We start from the raw sequence: 21,641 nt of genomic DNA, 5'->3' as shown, positions 1-21,641 counted from the left end.
ATGGATGGATGGATGGATGGATGGATGGATGGATGGATGGATGTTTCTTAAAGCTCTTTGTGTTTGCTTGCATTGCCCTTTCCTATCCCCACAAATGTTACACTGTATTAATCTATTCATACATGTAGTATATAAAGCTATTTAATCAATCCAAGCATTTATTTTCTATCCGTTATATGTGGTGGGGTCACAAAGGCTAATGTTTTAGGAGAGAAACATGTCTCTCTGTCCAGGAACTCTCCAGCTCCGTATGGGGATCCTAAGACATTCCTAGGCCAACAGATCTATAGGTCTGTCATGAAGTCTCCTCCTGGTAGGACATGCCTGGAAAACCTCCAGAGAGAGGTACTCAGGAAAAATCCATGTAGATGCTTGAACTACCTCAGCTGTCTTAGAGTTGCATTCGGGTCCAAAAAATCCGACCCGGCCCGGCCCCAGCCCATAGCCATCACTTCCGAACCTCTCCCAATCCAACGAATTAACAGTGATTACAGGTCCGAACTCGAAAAAACCCTGAAATTTTTAATTAAGCTTTGACTGCTGATACCACCAACTATTATTAATGGTTGGCGGACGCGCGCGGCTGAGTAAAGAGGGCAGAATATCGGAGCTGAGGAGCCGTCAAAGCGCATTAAATGCTTCCCCTTCTTCTGCCTGCATCCTGCTCTGACAGGTCGAATATTTTGTGATCTCACCTGTTTGGGTTGTCGGCCGCGGGCGTCCACTGAGTGCAGTGGCTGAATGAACGTTCATTTGGGCTGATGAATTGCTGGCAGTACTCCATCTGAAGCTTAAATGAACTTTTTATCTCTTTATGCCGATCAGTGCGGTCAAATGGCCGCGTGCGGTAGGTGAAGTATGGCAAGCCATGTTGGCATATAATTGGATCGTTGGCCATGTGTGACTGCTGACACAATCAAAAGTCCAACACTGACCCGGCCCGCACATTAAGCATATTATTATGGCCCGGCCTGGTTCGAATCTGGGTTGTGTGGGGCCGGGCTCTGGGTTTGGGTTAGAAATGACAGCTCTAAGCTGTCATCTTTAGATACAGAGGAGCAGTGTCTGGTGCCCAACCACCCTACAAAGGAAACCCATTTCAGCCACTTGGGATTTTCTGATGTAGCGCCCGTACCACGTAGCTAATGAGTTAACAAAGGTTAGATTGAAATGTAGTACATTGGTTGGGGCCTTGGGAACGTTATTTTAAAGATAGCTGTACAGCTTATAGGAGATACAACTTACTGTTTATATTTAATTTAATAGTGGTGCCTCCACTTAGCAGGAAATTATGAATTTATACCTTGTTTGATCCACTAAGAATTTAATTTGCTTCACATATAAAATTAAACAAAACAACAACTTTTCAAACTTAAAAGTCAACCCCAAAATAACACATTGCAGGCCTTAATCGATGCTTGGGTGTATGGGAGCTAAAAACAAACAGCTTGTTTGCTCACTGAGCAAATAAAATAATGTGCATTGGTTTAGCTGTGTACTTACAAATCCTTCAAAGTTTGAGATTGGATTGGGAAAGGTAGCTGTGGAGATCCCTTAATATGGCACTGAGCAGGTGATGTCACACAAATACCGAGGTCCTTCCCGGCAGCAATCTCAATGGTGGAAACCCGACAGCTGAATGGGGAACTTCTACTCATCAAGCAGGTCCAAAGTTTAGCTCCTGGTCCACTGTACACATTAACAGCTCTCAGTGCTATACTGTATATCCCTTAGTAAATACTTTGGCTTCTCATATGAAGCCATTAAGAATTTAACCAGCCACTAATGGTAGGATTTACATTTCAGTATACAATAACCAGAGCTGCTACATCACACTAGCATGCTAAAATACTAGTTGCGCTTAGCATGGTTTTCATCTACAAACTGCATCATTCTGAAACAGCACAAAACATACAGACAAAGGTATATACTAGGGATGGGGCAGATCCGATCCAGTATTGGTATCGGCATCCGATACCAGCATAATTTACGTATCAGATTTTCCGATCCACCTGCCGATATTTCCGATCCATGATGCATGTTGGCTTCAAACTACGGAATGGATTTCCTGAACGGCGGCGTGTCTCATGAACCCAGAGTAATAAGACCTGCCTCACATTCAGGAAATCCATTTCATAGTTTGCAGCCAGCTACAACGTGAGGACTGAGTTAGCAGCACTGTGGCTAACAGCTAACAAACTTTTCATCTAAACATGTCCACTGTGTGGAAGTATTTTACACTAGAAACACAAAACAAGACAGCATCGTGCAATGTCTGCAGAGCCATACCGCCACATTAAACGACGTTAAAGTTAGTTTTATGATGGACTGTACAGTGACTGGTCTGAATGACTATCGACCAGTGGCCCTCACCCCGATAGTCACTAAATGCTTCGAAAAACTGGTCATGACTCACATCAAAACAACCATCAACATCAACGAGGACCCTCATCAGTATGCATACCGTGAGAACCGATCAACAGAGGATGCCATCTCCTCTGTGGGCCACACTGCGCTCAACCACCTGGAGCAGAAAACTCTTACGTCCGTATGCTCTTTGTGGACTTCACATCTGCCTTCAACACCATGATCCCCCAAACCCTGATGGACAAACTATCCACACTAGGACTAAGCCCCTCAATTTGCAACTGGGTACTAGACTTCTTAACAAACAGACCACAGTTAGTGAGGAAAAATCACATCATGTTGCTGCTGATCTGTTTCATGTTGCTGCTGATCTGTTTCAATGTTGATGTGTTCATGCGTGCTCATCTGCTCACACAGACTCATGTTCATGTTTGTGCTGATGTTCAATGTTTTTATGTTATGAGTGCTTAGTGTATATTTAGTTGATGCTTTTCTTAGTTCATATCTTAGATGTTATTACTGTTTTTCTTATACATTTTATTGTTGGATGTAACTGGGACCCTGTGTACATAATTTCGCTCCACCACATGTACCACATGAGGTGTGAATGACAATAAAGAAACTCTGACTCTCTGACTCTGACATTCGAGCTCTGTGTCTTCAGCGGGGCACTACTCTTTGGTCAAACCGAAAGAGGTGACTCGACCCATGCCAGCCACGTCCAATCTGCCCCACTCAGTCTGCCCATCTCCGAGGAGGGACAGACTGAGCGCGGCTGCCCCAAATCAGGCTGCCTGCTTCGGATTGAACAAGAAGAAGACATCGCTGAAACCACGGAGCTCAAATGTTTACAGAGAAGTTGCTAAACTTCATCATAATTAATGACCAACCACTATCAGTTGTAGAAAACTAAGGATTTCTCAGCTTGATACTTGCAGCCAAGATATAGTTTACCCTCCAGGAGATATTTTTCAGTACAACAGTAGACAATCATAAAAAACATGATTTAAAAATTATATATATTAAAAACATAAACAGCTACATTATAAAGTGATGTAAAATACTAAAAACAAGAACATGTCTGTTGGTTTATGCCATGAACTTAGCAGATGTTTGAAGCCATTTAACATTTAATTTAATTCATTTATTCATTCATTTAAATTAATGCAATGAAATGAATAAATTAAATAAATAAATTAATTAATTAAACAAAATAAAAAATATATATATATCAAACAGAAAACATTGAATGAAAAAAGTGCAGAAAGAAGAAAAAAAATCTTATATCTGCCCCTTATAAAATATAGAACAACTTTAAACAATCACTTAAATTAATCACTTTAATATCCACTTTAAAGCTAGGAATAAAAAGAAGCATGTTTTGTGTTAGCAGAATTTAATTCTAACTTTAAAACTTATCCAACATTAATAAAACTTACCTCAAGTTGCCTTTTTGGACATGCATGCATATATTTGTACAAATTGTACTTGAGAGGAGATTATTACAGCCTCATATAAAATAAATGATGATCATGATATCGGAACTGGATCGGTATCGGCCGATACTCAGTTCTAGGTATCGGGATCGGATTGGAATTTATAAAAGTGATCGGTGCATCCCTAGTATTTACCTTTCCAATGCTTCTTAAAGTCCATTACAATTGGCATCTCTGCATTAACCACTGCAATGTATAGCTTTTCTCTGCTATTGTCCCATGTCTGCGTTACCGTGTGTTCTGCCTTGTCTGGTTTTCACACTGATCCACGATTCATGCAGCGTACCATTAATCCCGTCCACTCCCATCTGATTGGGCAAAAATAAAATGCTTAATCCAATACAAAACAAAACTGAACAAGATTGACACAGCACAACTCAAAGAGTAGGTTGTACATCTGCCATGAGGCACCAAGTGCAGCAAACTTTTGTGTGACCTTCAAGGAACATAGTAAAAATGACAACTCCCTGAACTAAATTTTCTTGACCAAGTATGAACTGTTTTTAAAATGATACATTTTTAAATGGCAAAATACTTTTTTACTCATTCATATTTAGTCCACTTTTATCACTTAGACATTGTTTTTAAACTTAAATGATATATGAACTTAGTTAATACTTTAGTTTGTACTATATAGCACAGTTCAAACTGGGCTACACTGACATGATCTGAGCTGGACCGTTAAATTGTTTTTAACATTTGGTTATAAACTTTCTAATATTCCTCTTCTAAGGGGAAAAAAAAAAACGTGATTTAGACTTTTCAAATAGCCTGAAAAAAAAAAAACATGTTGCTTTACTGCTGTTTGTGTACATTTATAGTTCTATTTGCTATATTATGTTAAAAACTATCCCTGATTTTTATTTTATTTATTTTTATTTTTTATTGTTGCTGCATTCTGCTGGGATGGATCACGTGGGTAAACGCAGCTGTTGCTGATAATATTGTCGCTGAGCAAAATTAATCAAGTAAATAAGAAAAGCAAAGTAGTTTGTGCTCTATTTGTATTTTTCTTGTCGGTGCATCGTTTCCAATCCAGATGCAGCTGCTGTTTAGTTCACAGTCCAGCCTGCGCAGAGAGAGGGAGGGATGAAGAGAGAGGAAGAGCGCTCCTCCTCCTCCTCCTCCTCCCCTCAGCGCTCATCCGGACAAGCCAAGGTAATTCTGTTCTCACGGCGGAGTCCGCTCCTCATCTCTCCTCTTGCATGATGGAAAGTGAAATAACCCACCTGTGGTACGTCGGTCGCCGGTACTTTGCTGCTCTTCACTTCCGCTCCGTCCAATCTCCTCCACTGTTTTTTGCTGAATAACTTCTTTTCCGGCATTTGTTAAGATTTTTTCTCTCCCTCGCTCCAGACACGCTTTCAGAAAGAAGAACCGACGCGCCGGGCTGTAACTACAGAGTTCTGGGAGAGCTTCGTGTATCTTTGGATGAAGGTTGTTTTATTTTTTTACCCGGTGAGTCTTTGACACGGATATAATGAGCAGCTGTTATCCTGCTCCATCTTCAGCCTGCTCATTTAAAGTCATCCAAATATTGGGCTAATGTACTAAAATTCAAGAGTCATTACATTCATTTGTTTAATTTACTCTGTAAAGATGTGTTCTTGTCTGCACTGTTATTTTTATTAGATTTTATTATTTTATTTTTTTAAAACTTGGGACTCAACAGGTCTTCTGTTTTCTTTTTAAGAAGACCATCAAGAAAAAAATAAAATAAAAGTTTTAAACCAGTATAAAAGAAGCATTCTATGCAGTTTTTGTAGTTTTGCTACATTTGCTTTATAGTTGACACCATAAAGGTGCTATGTTGAAAGCAGCACCTCAGAGGTGAACTGAGATAAATAACTTGGACTGAATTATAGTTTTAGACGTGAAACATGTTTCTGTAATTACAGTTTTTAAAACAACTTAGTTTTAGAGGATGGGAATTGGTCTAATTTAAGTAAATTTTTCACTTTTTAATGCCATTAAGGTCTATATTACATTTATAGAATAAATGTTTTGTTCTTCTTTTTCTAGTCCCTGGATGACTTTAGTACTCATTATTTATTCTACATGTTTTACGTTCAAGTGTCACAAACTCTGTTTTCTCGTAACAGATGTCACTCTCTGTGTTTGCGTTGCTTCAGATGGTGAATGAGCTGAAGTCAAGCTGGTTGTGAAGGTGCTGGACTTGTTCCCCCCTGCGCCCCAAGCCGGACACAGCATGGCGGCGGGAGTAGCGGCATGGCTTCCGTTTGCGCGGGCAGCCGCCATCGGCTGGATGCCTGTGGCCAACTTGCCCATGCCAGTTGCGCCCACTGAAAAGAACAAGAGACAGGATGAGCTCATAATTCTTAACGTCAGTGGACGGCGCTTCCAGACCTGGAGGAACACGCTGGACCGTTATCCAGACACGCTGCTCGGCAGCTCAGAGAAGGAGTTCTTCTACAACGAAGACACCAAAGAGTACTTCTTTGATCGTGATCCTGATGTGTTTCGCAGTGTGCTCAACTTCTACCGCACAGGCAAGCTCCACTATCCACGCTACGAGTGCATCTCCTCTTACGAAGAGGAGCTGGCTTTTTTTGGTATTGTCCCAGAGATCATTGGAGACTGCTGCTATGAAGAGTACAAGGACAGGAAGAGGGAGAATGCAGAGCGCCTCATGGATGACCAGGAGGACAACAAAGATGCTAAGCTACCCAACATGACCTTCAGAGAGACCATGTGGCGGGCCTTCGAGAACCCTCACACATCCACCATGGCCCTGGTCTTCTACTATGTCACTGGCTTCTTTATTGCTGTCTCTGTCATCACCAATGTAGTAGAGACGGTGCCCTGTGGTTCAGCACCCAACCAGAAAGAGGTGCCATGCGGAGAGCGCTACACTGTGGCCTTTTTCTGCATGGACACAGCCTGCGTGATGATCTTCACCGTGGAGTACCTAATGCGTCTATATGCTGCGCCCAACCGCTATCGCTTCATGAGATCTGTTATGAGTATAATTGATGTGGTGGCCATCCTACCCTACTACATCGGCCTGGTGATGACGGACAACGAGGACGTGAGCGGGGCTTTTGTGACACTTCGTGTCTTCCGTGTGTTCCGAATCTTTAAGTTCTCCCGGCACTCGCAGGGCCTGCGCATCCTGGGCTACACGCTGAAGAGCTGTGCCTCGGAGCTGGGCTTCCTGCTCTTCTCCCTTACAATGGCCATAATTATCTTTGCTACTGTCATGTTCTACGCAGAGAAGGGTTCAAGCTCCAGCAAATTCACCAGCATCCCAGCTTCCTTCTGGTACACCATCGTTACTATGACAACGCTTGGGTAAGAGCCGAGCAGACGCAGCTTTTATCTGGTTTTCACTTGCTCTGTTTGAGTGCGTTTGAATACATGCCCGCATATGACAGAGTGTGTATGTCTCTTTGCAGTTGTCTGGGTAAATGTTTGATTGCGATTTAACTTGAAATGTCTGATTTTTGGAATCTTGCAAGTGCCTCAGAAGTTAGATCCGCCCTCTCCAAGAGATTTGCTGCTAACTTTGCTCATAATGATAAAGAACTATAGAGAAAAAGCACTTTTCTCTGCCCCGCTGTGTTTTCTCTTTCTTCTGGCAGTATTCTTCAGGGAAAAGCAGCCATCAAGATATTCTCTCGCAGTAATGACTGAGCCACTGCTCACCCTTCAAACATCACAGATAAGAGGAATATGGACAAATGTGGAATAAAAAAGGCAAAGTTGAAAGCATATTAGTGAAACAAAACAGAGAGGAAATGTAGAAGCAGATTATACCATTACCTCCCTCTCTGACGTGCCCTGTGGTTAGCAGAGCCACATTTTCAGAATCAACTGAAACGGACTCTGCATGCAGAGAGCACTCCTCCTACTTAACTCACTCTTTGTGAATTGCTAGTTGCTGACCTTGAAGTGCTTTTAGGTTAGCCTCTGTGATGCAGATAATCAGAATGCTCCACACAAGATTCAATTATTTGCGTTAGATTACTGACAGAGATAATTATTGTTTGCTGATAGTTTTTAAAAAGCTTTACATGTTGCCATTAATGTCTGATTAACCTGCAGCCTGGGCTGCCGTAAATTGGCTGTGATCAAGATGTACAGTATAGCTGTTTAGAGCATTTTGGTGCATTAAGTTTGTTTTTCAAACTCTTTTTTTGCCATTGTGTGTTCCCATACACACACACGCACAAACAGTTATGTGACGCAGCACTATTAGGCTTAATGGTAATTTGTTTGATGACTGCCCCCCTGTTTTGTGTGTGAGTCAGACAGAGAAGCTGATAAATTGCAGCATCCTGCTAAATGTCAGAGTCATTGGGGCCATAAACGGCTCTGAGCTCATTGCTGTGACACACTTGGCACCCTATCATCATGCCCTGCCATTCACAACCTGCCCAGAAGACCTGGTGTTGTGCAGATATTTGTTCCTGGACCCATTGTGTTAAACAAATAACCACTGAACTATGGGTAATTTTCTGCTCTTCTGGCTGTTAGTATTCAAGGCATGCTGGAGCGTATGTTGCTACACATCCTAGCCTGTACTTGAGCATCGTACCTGTCACTTCCCACCTGAAATGCTAAATCAGGCTCCTGTTGCTTACAGAGGAAGATCAGAGTCTGGGTTTGTGTGTGTCTGTATGTGTGTGTTAGCTAAGAGAAGGGTCGCTGTTGAGCTTCTTCTCATCAATAAAGCCGAGGCCAGAAGAGGGTGTCAGAGTGACTAATGACGTGGCCCACTGCATCTGCTGACTAATGTAAACTTTCTTGACATTCTGGTCTCTGCTTACAGTTCACGTCCATAACACACACACACACACACACACACATATATATACACACATGCGTGTGCGCACGCACACACAATGCACATTCATAACCAAAAATGTTGATTTGTATATTCCTCCATGCAAAATTTGTGACATGGGGAGTTTTTCGAGGTATTGCAAGATTTGAAACTCGCAAGCGTAAAATATATACAAAGTTTTGCTACTTGCTTTCTCAAAGATGTTCTTGAATCATTGGGAAAGTAACACAAGTGTCATCTGTTGAAACATGCATACTCATTTTAGTATATAAGATGGAATCCAGGTTCTATAGTTTTTTTTTTTTGTTCTCTTGTGTAAGAGTTTAGAGCCTATATTTGTGCTGCTCAGTTTTTTTGTCTTCTTTCTTTCTTTTTTTTTGGAAACGTCATTCACACTCATGTATAATTTTCTTACATGAGGTTTTCGTTTATATTCTGAAAAATAAGATGTGTTTGTTGAAGTTTCAGTATTGCACATAAACATGTTGACACACTGATATGTGTCCCTCCTCAGCTCCTTGGTACACGCTGTCCGTGGCCTTCTGCCACTGCTTTGTTTTGTTTATATGATGGAAAGCCATCCTCACTTTGAATCCATAATCCTTCTTCTGTGTTAACAATAAGATTCCAGGTTTATATATATATATATATATATATATATATATATATATATATATATATATATATATATGCAGTACACCGTGTACTGTATACGTCAGAAAAGAAGAGAAACTGGTAGTGACGTAACAACCACTTAGTAGAGTTAACAATTCACCACCACCATCCTTAGGATGCTGAGCACACGGCTAAAAGCTTATCTGAAATCCTGCAAAAGAGGCATTTGAGCAGATAAAAACAAGGCTTTAGTGACACCAAAGTCATTCAAGTAATAGGACCTGTGAGGGATTTTGTTCTCTAGTTTGTTAAACAATTTGATTTTAGCTATGTTAGGGATTGATATATGTACTGTTTTTTTAAATAGGTTAACTTTACATTTAAAACTAGAGGTAGAATATTATTTGAGTGTGTTTTGAAGAGAAACACGGCCTGGTCTGTTTAGATGTCACAATTAACTTCTGTGTTTTCACAGAGAAAAACAAGCAAGGGAATTAATTAATTAATTATCATGGCATGATTTATATACAAGCATTAGGTTCTGATGAACACATTACAAATACAAAGTGTATTTTTGTACCAATTAGAGGATTATCTTGTCTAATATCTTCCCACTATGCAGTTGGCCTCAGTGCACTGATTGCTTACAAATCTAACATGTCATCTCCATTGAGTCACAAAATGCGAGATGACTTTTTTTTATTTAATATTCTGAAAAATGATTTATTAAATTGTTCAGCAGTTGTAACTGGAAACAGTTCATTTAGCCTCCACATAATTTGGAAATATCATGCTCAGAATTACTTTAATATCTTTCTAAAAACAAACAGCTATATGATCAACATACAAATTTAGTTCCATGAGCAGGGGGAGCTCCCAGTAAAACCTGAACCTTATTTACTATTTGTGTTGACTGCACCTCTTCAAAAACTTGTTTTGTTTATGAAAACAACTCGTATTGTCTCATTTTGTACCCTCACCACCATACATGCTGTTTCCCAGGATGCTTCACTTGTCACATTAAACTAGGCATGTTAAAATTGTTCAAGTATCTCATAGTTTTGTTCACGAGTGATGGAAAAATGGAGTGTGAGATTGACAGATGGATTGGTGCAGTGTCTGCAGTATTGCAGACTCTGTACCGGTCCAATGTGGTGAAGAGAGAGCTGAGCTGTGAGGCAAAACTCTCTGTTTACCGGTCGGTTTACGTTCCTACCTTCATCTATGGTCACGAGCTCTGGGTAGTGACCGAAAGAATGAGATTGCGGATACAGACGGTACCGCCGCATTGTAACTGGACTCCCCCTTAGAGATAGGGTGAGAAGTTCAGTTATCCGGGAGAGACTCGGAGTAGAACCACTACTCCTCCACATCGAGAGGAGTCAGTTGAGGTGGTTCGGGCATCTGGTAAGGATGCCCCCTGGACGCCTCCCTAGGGAGGTGCTTTGGGCTTGTCCGACTGGGAGGAGACCCCAGGGAAGACCCAGGACATGCTGGAGAGACTATCTCTCGGTTGGCCTGGGAACGCCTTGGAGTCCTCCCAGAAGACATGGAAGAGGAGGTGGCTGTGGAAAGAGATGTCTGGGCTTCCCTGCTCAAGCTGCTGCCCCCACGACCTGACTTCGGAATAAGCAGATAACGGACGGACGGACGTTAAAAATGTTCAGATTTCTCATGAAAATCCCTGCAGTTCTCATGAATATTTCCTAAAATTCTCACCCATTATGGTACATAGAAAATTGGAATTTCCAAGTAAGCCATTTTCCATCTCAGAAAATAGGATAACCACTTCAATGTCTAACAAGGTCATCTAATGTTCATTTGGACTCATTTGGGTATACCATTTTATTTTGGTTGTATTAAAAGCCCCCAGTATATTATGGAGTAACAAGGAGAATGGATCAAACTGACTATTAGGTGTCTTTGGTGGATGGGGTTCAAGATGACCAAAATAGGCAGACAGGCTTCTTGGGTACAGACAGTACTGGATCCACATGGAGTCCTGGATCAAAAATAGTAGCTGGTAGTCCTTGCTTTGTTATGTTCTGGCTTGTACACCAAATACTAAAGAAACTTCAGCATAAATTATGACCAGCATTTGGACTTGTGGAAAACGTACTCTGTAATCAAGTATTTTTACCTGATGTTAGTTTTAACTTCATTGTTTGATAGAACTCAAAACAACAGTTTAATGTTTTAAGAAACCAAATCTGCAAGTATGCGTGTATCGACTAACAGAACCCAATTATCTCCTATGGATCAGGACGCACCTTCTTTTTGTGCTCTTGCACAGAATTATGCTCCCCTTAGGATATTGAGCAATTTCTCTTCATCTGTTTAGACGTTAAATACCTTGTCATTGCTGCTTAAGAGCTTGTCTGCCAAACAAGCTGTGGTGTGGCAATTTTTTTTCTTCTTCCCCCAAATTGCATCTGCACTTATGGGATGACAGATGTGCGTACTTCTATTGGCTTTAGGGGATACAGCGACTTTTTAGATCACTGCAACCTGGTTTCAGACACGAAACGCTGACATGTGATTATGATTGACACATGCATGTTATTTTATTGTCCGTATTTTTACATTTTTGGTGAATTTTGTTAAAAAAAAAAAATAATTAAAAAGACAATCCAGTGTCCAGATGTTATGTGAGGGGGCTACCTGAGTAAACACACACAATAGGAATCATTTGACTTGGAGATTTGTGTCTGAGATGAATTAATCTGACATTCATTCAGTGTTTCTAACACACTGAATTTGAAACAGAAAAATTGTTGGCGAAACTCCTTCAATGTTAATAACGAAGTAAGTTGCCTTCAGTTCAGTCCAACTTATCATCTTGGATGACTGAGAATATATACCAGAATATAAAGTATACTTTAGACTGAATAACTCGTGGCAAATATTCACACATAACTCAATACACAGGCTTCATTTCCTTTTTTTTTCCAGACGACTGTCTTCAAAGAACCTGTAGATTTTGCACTTTGCGGCAGTGGCTCGGCAGATAGAGTGGCTGTCCTTTGAACCAAACGGTTCTCTTCCTATCCCTGTCACATTTCACTAGTTTCTTTCAGCCTGATACCGAACTCACATTGCACCCATTATTCCAGAAACAAGGTTAAATGGCACAATAAAATTGTGGACTATATACCACTGCATTTATCATAAAGGTCAGAAAATGGAAGCTCTCTAAATTTATGGCCAGCAAGTTTGAGCACAGTCTGTTCAATGAAAGGCCAAAAAGACACGTGCACGGCAGGTGAACCTGAAGGGTAAAATAGTCAGAAACAGTAAAATTACAGAGAACATTTTAACATTTTCTCTGAATGATTTATTTAAATATTTGCACAAAGAGCATTCTGTTTTGTTATAGTGGGGTCAGCAGTTGCTTGGTGATCAGTGCTGTGGTCTTTAGAGATGCGCCGATCCGATATCGGTATCGGTACTGATATTGAAAAATATTTGGACAGGGTATCGGTGACAATGTGACCGATCCATGACTTGGCAGATCTATTCACTCTAATTCTATGATTTGTGCTCCGAGTGACGTCACGTGCTAGCGTACTGAATGAACAAATTAAAGTTGTTTTTACATGTTGGACCAAGCTTGTGAAGTTCTCAGTGTGTTTAAGTGTGCTGTTCTGGTGCAGAGTTTTCAATAAATTTGTAATTCAGTACATACAACAAATTTTTTAAGTTAATTCAGCTCTGGGTTTGTAAGCTCAATCATCCAGGTAGACAACAAAAATGGCTAAATCATGTCATCTGGACCTGTTTCAGAAATGGGTCCAGATGACATGATTTGGCCATTTTTGTTAATTCAGCACAGTTATTATTATTACTATTATTATTATTATTATTATTATTATTATTATTATTAATATTATTATTCTGTATCACATTGGTATTGGATCTGTATTGACCAATAATAAACAACATGTATCGGTATCGGATCGGAAGTGAAAAAAGTGTGTCGTGCATCCCTAGTCTTATAAACCTGAGATTGCAGGTTTGAGCCCTGGTTGCATCAGGAAGGGCATCCAGCCGTCCTTCTTCCAAATCTTTCATGCGAGTTAACTTTTTGCGGCGATTCATTGTTTCATTAGAAATCTTCTAAACTAAGCGAGTTTTACTGTTCAAAATTGAATATGTTTTCTTGTAGCAACAGCAGCAGTTTGATAAAGTAAACATTATTTATTCCAGAAAAGAGAAAAGAAGAAAACAAGAAAAGAAAAAGCATATGAAGTTGTTTCAGGTGTTGCTGTGGTCTATTTTGCTTTAACAGGACATATCAGCTGGTTTCTTTGCATGTTGCCATCTTTGTGGACTCATTAGGTTGCTGCAGATGATGAAGTCTAGATATGAGCTGGCGTGTTTTGTTGTGTTGTAACTCATTAGCATGGCTGTGCGTGCATGCGATTTCAAATGCTTATCAGAAACAAGCTACTTTATGATCACTAAGCCTTGAGGATCAATGGGCTGCTCTGTGTCTCCCTGACAACCACAACAGACCTCTCACTCATTATCTTTGCCTCTGGTGCCGAGGATTCATGTCGTAAATGTGTTGCAGAGGGGATTCGGTATCCCCACACATGATGCAATCACTATGATAGTGCATCGTACTTGTTTAAGCCATTCATTAGGTTTTTGCCACTAAATAGGTAGAACAACAATTTTGAAAGTAGCAGCTTGTGAAGAACAATGCTCAGTGCAAAGAAAGCATGGATTTGGTTCTGCTAGAGCAGATGTGGGCAACATATGGCTCGTGGGCCAAAGTGGCCCTTGGACAATCTATCTGGCCCTAAATGTTCTTAATGGAAAAGAAAACTTTTAAATAAATTAACGAAAACCTGCATTTTATCGACAGCAAAAACTTTTGGATTAAGAAGTGCCAAAAACATTTTCCGGAAGTTGTTGTGTTTCCAGAACTAGATTGAACCTTAAAGACTCCAAAAAAACAAGTACAGTAGTCCCTCGCTACTTTGCGGTTCGTTTATCGCAGACTCGCTCTTTCGCAGTTTTTCAAAATAAGATTGGACATGACACACAATTGGCGGATTGATGGAAGAGTCACACAATTGGCATGGTATTTTTATTTAAAATGAATTATTTTCAAATATTTAGCACTTGCTGCACATTTGTTTAGCCCACAGTTGCAGAAAAAGCTGTGTCCTTACTGCAGCAGGATAAACTTCCTGCTGCAGCTGCAGCTGATCAACTGATCTGCATGCAGAGCTGATAAGTGGGCGTGGCCAAGAACACGTGCAGATGGCAAAGAGCAGAGGAGGCAGGGAGCTGAAATCATGATATTCTGCTCTTTTAGAGCGTTTAAAATTTAGAAACATTGTTTAGAATATTGCAAGAGTATGTGAAGGGTTTAAAACGCATATATATATATATATATATATATATATATATATATATATATATAAAAACCAAAAATAAACTACTACTTGTACTCCTATTTGCGGTTTTTCACTTATCGAGGGGCTTCAGGGTATGGATCTACCCGCGATAAACGAGGGACTACTGTATATGATTTTTTTTTCCCACATATTTAAGCTAACAAACATATTGTCTCGAGCCAGTTTACAAAGAATGCGTATTATATTCTTACAGTATTGAGGAGACATTTTTTATCAAGCATGCTAACTTCACTACAACAACATAAAGCCTGAAATAAGTGTTCCAGATTTTCTTAAAGAAAATCTATTTACTATTTCTCTATGCGACCCTTCAGTTGATTTAAATAACTTGATTTGGCTTTCTGGAAAACAATGTTGACCACCCCTGTGTTAGAGGAATATGACAGCTTTTAGGGTTGTTAAAAAATTGACAGGTGATGAGAATATGACTTAAAGTGATGTCACTGACTTGATATCTTGGATTTATGAAACCGGTACACTGTTTGTAACCGTTTCATTTTTAAGGTCAAAAGTTGTGTGCTTGTGCTCAAAGAGATTTTCAGAGTTTGATTAATGGACGTGAGAACATTAGTGGAAAATGTGCACACTCTACAGGGGGTTGGAGTGTGAAATGATTTATGTTTTTATATCTTTGTTACTTTCAACTAACATAAAAAAATGGACAAAGGTGTTACAGCTTTCTGGTTCTCTAGAATCTCTGTAGAGGAATATTATAAAGCATGCAGTTCTCTCTGTTCTGCTCTCACTGAATCAAATCAACTTCCCCTCGCCAACTGGTGTCTATTTCCTTAATTAAATCAAGATTAATTTAGGAAATAATTAATTATTCATTTAAAAGGAAATAGTGATCATTAAAGGTTTTTGAAGGCTTATTTTTTTCCTGGGTATGATACATGGAGATACTGCGGGCAACATTTGCATTTTTGACATGCTTTGTTATACAGAACATTTTTCAGTCCAGTATTACTTCAAGCTGTGACTTTTATCAACCAACAGATAACTATCAAAACTTTTTAAATTACCCAGAATAGTTTAAATGCCTGTAAGCTATGCTTCTTTATCTTAAACACAATTTCCTTTTGCTGTACGTTAAAGTGTTTATGAAGTGTGCTTCAGAGATCCAGCAGTAAAACAGGCACTTCTCACAGTATGTAAGTCTAAACAATAAGAAGACAATTATCATTAGCTTCAAATTCCACCTGATATGAATATGGAGTCGCTGTATCAGAGTAAAAAGTATTACCCCCTGTTACCCTTGAATTATTCAAGATTCTAGTTATTTATTATTTCACAAGATGGGGTTGTGCAATATAGTGCAAACAAGATTTAGTCCACATTGTGAAAATCTGATGGAGACCAAATTGAGGGCAACTGAGGGCTTTACAGGTTTAAACACATATTTTATATTATTTCTTTCTCTGGCGTAATTTAGGTAGAATTTTGTCTTCTTTCAAGAGCACCAGCTGTATTAAAAAATATTTAAGTTTTTTCATCCAACTGCTGATTATATGGTACAAAAAGGTTCCATCCATCCATCCATTATTTTTTACCCGCTTCTTCCTTTTTGGGTTGTGGGGGTCACTGGTGCCCATGTCCAGCCATCACTGTGCGAGAGGTGGGGGACACCCTGGACAGGTCTCCAGTCCATCACAGGGACACATGGAGACAAACAAGATAAACAAGCATCTACTCTCTCACTCACACCTAGGGATAATTTAGAGTTACCAATCAGTCTAACATGCATGTTTTTAGTCTGTGGGAAGAAACTGGAGTACCCAGAGAAACCCCACGCAAGCATGGAGAGAACATGCAGACTCCACCCAGAACGGCCCCTGGACTGGGATTTGAACCAGGGCAACCTGCTTGCTGACAGGCAGCAACTCTACCAACTGCACCACCGTGCTGCCCCAAATATGTTCCTTTTTTATTTATTGATTGTATTTTTATTTGTTTCTCAGGAACAAATAACTTTATTCTTATACTCTTACATTTTTTTATTACAGTGCTGCGGTACAAAAGAGAGATTTTTTAACACATGGTAACAAACAGTATCTCTACTTGTTGCTCAGCACTCTGGCTCGTCTGTTTTATTCATCTTGGGACAATGCACCAAAGCAGACTGAGAAATGAATTAACCACTTTGCTTAACTCTTATCTGGGTTATCTTCTTTCTCTTTCCTGGCCAATTACTCAAGTTGCAAATGCTTAACTGTATAAACCACCTAGATGACAAAATGATAATCTCATAATCTTGATGGCAGAAAGGAGCTTTAACATTTGAGCATGCTGCTTTCGAGTCTCAACAAGACTGGCAGTGTAAAACAAGACGTGAAGCATGTAGCCCAGCCGGTGGCTATATAAAAGAGGCACCAAATGCACCCTGACATTTAATAAAAGCTAAACACAAAGAAGTCTTATGGCTAATTAGAATATTATTAATTTTGCTGTTTTTTTTTTCCATTGAATCAGTTATGCTATAAAGAAAGGAACTGACCTGAGACAACTTGAGAACAGAATGCATAGGTCATTGCTGTCATTCATCAGAAAGTTTAAATGAGCCTAACTCCAGACTGTGAAATCCACTGTCGTTTCTTTATAGTGCTAACAAGATTACCAGTGCTTGGTTATAAATTATACAGAGGCAATTACTGAATTGGTTTTAAAGTGCACCCTAAAAATAATTAATTCATGATATTCCATATCCTGGTATTTGTCCTTAATTTGAGTAGCGGTGAAAAGTTGATCCATTTTTTAGGTAACTGGAAATGGGTCTAAGAACCTCAAAATAAACCAGTGTTCAATCAGTAGACCTACATGAAGTACAAATGAGGACAGATAGAAAAAAGAAGGAATGCAATAGTGCATATTGTTAATACATGCTGCTTGTGTGTCTGAATTTTAGGTCACATAAGTCAAAACTTTAGCCCAATCAGCTTTCCAAAATCTGAAATGATTACTTTTGGCTCTCCCAGATCCTCTTTGTCTCTCAGTTCAGTTGTTTATGTATATTTTACCCTCTTTTCTTGCACAGATCTGGATGGTCGCCCACTTTTTGAAAAGCAATATCGAGTGCCAAGCCTTTCAAGCTTTTACAAAAAATGCTTTTACCTGGCCACCTGTCAACCAAAGGGAGATGAAAGGGTGGTGATGAGGGGTGTTTGTGGCTAATGTGGCTGTGAAAGGTAATTTACCATGAGGGTCTCTCCATAAGCTAGTTGAATCATACACTTTGTTTTCCACACCTTATCATCATTGGCGTGTCTCGCATACTGAGGTTCCTAGGACATGGCGTCCTGGCCAACTTCATCTTGACTAACACCTTGAGCATCTCAAAAAAGGAGAAATGCACAAGGTGTTGAAGCAAGAGGACTGTTGGTCAGACAGTTTCTGACCGTCTGTCTTTTATCCTCTGTCACAGCTGAGTGCCTTCAGCTATGATCCCTCCAAGCCTACGACACTTGTGCCCAGTCCATTTCAATTACCAGCAGGCTCTCAGCGAGGAGCAGCAAAATGAGTTGGTGATTATCACTTTCCACAGTGTTTTCTGGACAGCTGATGACTGCCGTTCGCAGAAAGCCATGAAATGAGTTGCAATCATTTTCTTCCATTTTTAAGCTTTTGTTTGGGACGCAAGGGGGTACACTTTTAGCTGTGTAGCTCATGATGGTCATGGCTTTAATCCAGACCAAAATAACTACCAATTACCATTTTTAATCCCAAGACGATGAAATGGATTTACGCAAATTTTCACGTTTCACCAGCTTCTTCTGTGCATTGCTTTGAGTTTTAATTAACTTCTTGTTACACAACATGATAAGCATGGTAAACATTGTATCTGTCACATAGAAATGAACAAACAATGTGCTGATTATGAGTAAGTTGGAGACAAGTACAATAATAAATATTCTATTTATTTTTTCTTTGGGCTGTGCCCTTCCTCAGGGGTCACCACAGCTATCTAACTCGCACAAAGACTTGGCAATCGTTTATATGCCGGATGCCCTTCCTGACGCAACCACCGAGCTACCACAGCCCTCTGTGTGGAGCAGGGAGCTGCCATCTAGGGTGCCCGGGCAGGTGGTGGAGGTTAGGGGCCTTGCTCAAGGGCCCATAGTGGGGCAAATGAGGTTGGAGGCAGGTGTGGGTGTTTCACCTATCCCACACATATTTTGATGTTGTCAGTCCGGGGGATTGACTCGGTAACCTTCCGAGCACAGGCTTGCCTTCTCTAACCTCTGCACCATCATTACCGTAATTTACCCCTCCACTTATTTTTGATATTGTTTAAAACAGGTGGTAGAAATGCAAAACTCTCTTTCTGAGAGTTTGTTGCATAAATAAAGGTTAACTTACGATGACAGTAGCAACAGTGCCTGGTAAAACCTCATTGTTGTCATTGTTTTATAAGAGTGGCCCTTGCTTTAGCTTGCTGTGAGCAAATAAGAAAATGTAAACAGTCATAGCTTAGACAGGCTTGTGTCCACTGGGCAAACATGCTCATTACTGTTTGGGTAATGGGGGTTGAAAGGAATGTGAGTGATATTTCCTGGTATATGTAGGCCAAGTTATGGAAATAAATCACTTCTCATGTATTACCTGTAGAGAATGTAATAAAGCATTTCTGAATGAGTCTGAGTAATTTTCTTAGGTTTGCAGACAGGCAGTTGAACAGGTTGACATCATTGTTCCATTTTTATGTTCTTACTCATTCACTGACTTGTAAGCATTTGTTCTCACTTGCGTGCTCTCAGTCACCTAGTGTTTGTGTGTTTCTGAGCTGACTATAATTCATAAACTCTACTCTGTGCTTATTATCCAGGGTGACAAAAGCAATTGTTCTGCTACACTAAATCTGCAGGGATTAATGCTTGTCTCTGTCGCTCTTCCCTTTGCTTTAGCGTTTGTGTGCCTATGTGGGTTGTCCTCTCCACCCTGTCAGGCTTCACGGAAGATAATCTTACCAGATTTCATGTCATGACATTTTATTTGGGTCAGATGAAAATAATAACCAAGCTCCTCGGTTAATGGTTGAAATTTTGTGATTTACTTCTCTGTGTGTTGTCATACTTACGTCAGTACATGGAAGCAGGATGTGTCCTTCGCAGAGCTACGAATCAACCTTTTGTCATCCAGATGTCTTTGTGGGATTACTCATGCTGAGGGATTAATCCAGCTATATGTGCCATCTGACAACACTAAACATTGGGAAGAGCATGAAAGTATAGTAATGGACTAAAACCATTAGCAGATTTCAGTAAGCTCTTCAAAGGTTGACTAGTGGTAATATTATTTAATTTCCAAACCTCTGGTGGGGAACCCATCAACTACAGTGTGGTAACAGGACTGTAGTCCACTGGTGCTCAATAAGAAGTCTTTGTAAGACCTTCACTGGCTTCATTTCAGATGAGACAATCAGCATCATGTTTCAATCTTATTAACATTGAACCAACACCACATCAATAACTTGCTCAAACCTGAGAGCTCAGAAACCCATCCAGTTTTTGATGTGCTTCTCTCGTTTTCAGTTTAAATAAATGCCACACTTGAAGCACTGTAAGATAATCATTTAAGCTCTTAAGAGGAGATGCTTCATAACCTTGATACTGAATTCAAGAAGAATGCACTTCACTGTTATCCATGAAGGACAACTGAACAAGTGCAGAGTGAGTAAATTAATTGTGTTTTTCTGCAAAAGCTTGGCTGATAAGACACAACCTCAACATACAGATGTTTGGGAAATATCAGTTATTGACCAATGTTTGTAAGAAAAAAAAAATACAGTATAACATTCAGTCTTAGCTCAGTAGTAATCATTATATAGAGTACATATTTGTTAATGGATAAATTATGCCATAGCATGAACAAATCTATTAGCTTTTTGTTAATAATCTAATCTGCAATTATTTTAAGTGTTTCATAACATTCAAGACTATTTGTATCCTGATGTCTTTGTTTGAATTATGTTTAGGTATCATGTGTACCGATTTGTAAGGATAATAATGAGGGCTGTAAATCATAAAAACATTATTGCGCATAATTCTAATGACTTGTTTGTCTTTTTTCTTCTTTCGACTACACACATTTAATCTGCTTCGTTTCTCCGAGGCTTTCTCTCCACCTATAAAGTTACGTTCTGTCGAAATTCTCAAGATCTTTGTTTGTTGTTTTTCATTGCAGTGCCTGACAGTCCACGGAAAGCTTGTGTATATTCTGCTTTAATTTGTATTCTTCCCTCTCTCTCACTTTGTCTTTCGCTTTCTTTCTCTTTCACTCACTCACTCACTCACTCACTCACTCACTCACTCACTCGCGCGCACACACACACACACACGCATACGCACATTCTTGTAAACATACTTTTTGGGGACTTTGCATTGACTTCCATTCATTTTCTATAGCCTACCCTAAACCTAACCATCACTAGTACATGCCTAACCCTAACCCATCTGCAATTCACACATTGGTCCTAAACCGAACCCCTAACCCCCCAATGAGACTTCTCCTTATGGGGACCTGGCTTTGGTCCCCTTAAAGAGCAGTTGGTTCCCACAATGCATGATTTCTTTGTAAATTTGGTCCCTACAAGGTTACCTGAAACAAAAATGCACACATGCACAAACACAGAGATGCACAAGTTTGTATTTCTATCTTTATGTGGACTTTACAATGACTTCCATTAATTTTCTATTGCCTAGCCCTGACCCTTATCCTAAATGTAACAGTTACCAGTACATACCTAACCCATCCTCAATTCACACCTTAGTGTAAACCTAACCCCACCAATGGCACTTCTTCTGCTGGGGCCCAGGCTTTGGGTCAGTTGGCAGCAGTCGGTCCTCATAATGCAGTATTTATTGGACAAATGTGCCTTAAAAGGAAACAAATACAAAGCCCCCCCCCCCCCACCCCCCCCCCCCCCCCCCCCCC

At 40.0% G+C, this 21,641-nt stretch overlaps 1 protein-coding gene across 1 annotated transcript in view; it reads left to right on the top strand.

Annotated features, from left to right (window-relative positions):
- Positions 1-6,000: 6,000 nt before the first annotated feature.
- kcnd3 (potassium voltage-gated channel, Shal-related subfamily, member 3) overlaps positions 6,001-21,641 on the top strand; it is a 136,777-nt gene continuing 121,136 nt past the window's right edge. The window contains exon 1 of the mRNA XM_037684469.1: positions 6,001-7,175. Coding sequence (XP_037540397.1) covers positions 6,073-7,175 — 1,103 coding nt within the window. The 5' untranslated portion in view covers positions 6,001-6,072. The remainder of the gene's footprint in view (positions 7,176-21,641) is intronic.

This window comes from Nematolebias whitei, chromosome 11, assembly GCF_014905685.2.
Source record: "Nematolebias whitei isolate Nwh7 chromosome 11, NemWhi1, whole genome shotgun sequence".
NCBI classification, from domain to species: domain Eukaryota; kingdom Metazoa; phylum Chordata; class Actinopteri; order Cyprinodontiformes; family Rivulidae; genus Nematolebias; species Nematolebias whitei.
This window is presented reverse-complemented; position numbering and strand designations above follow the sequence as displayed.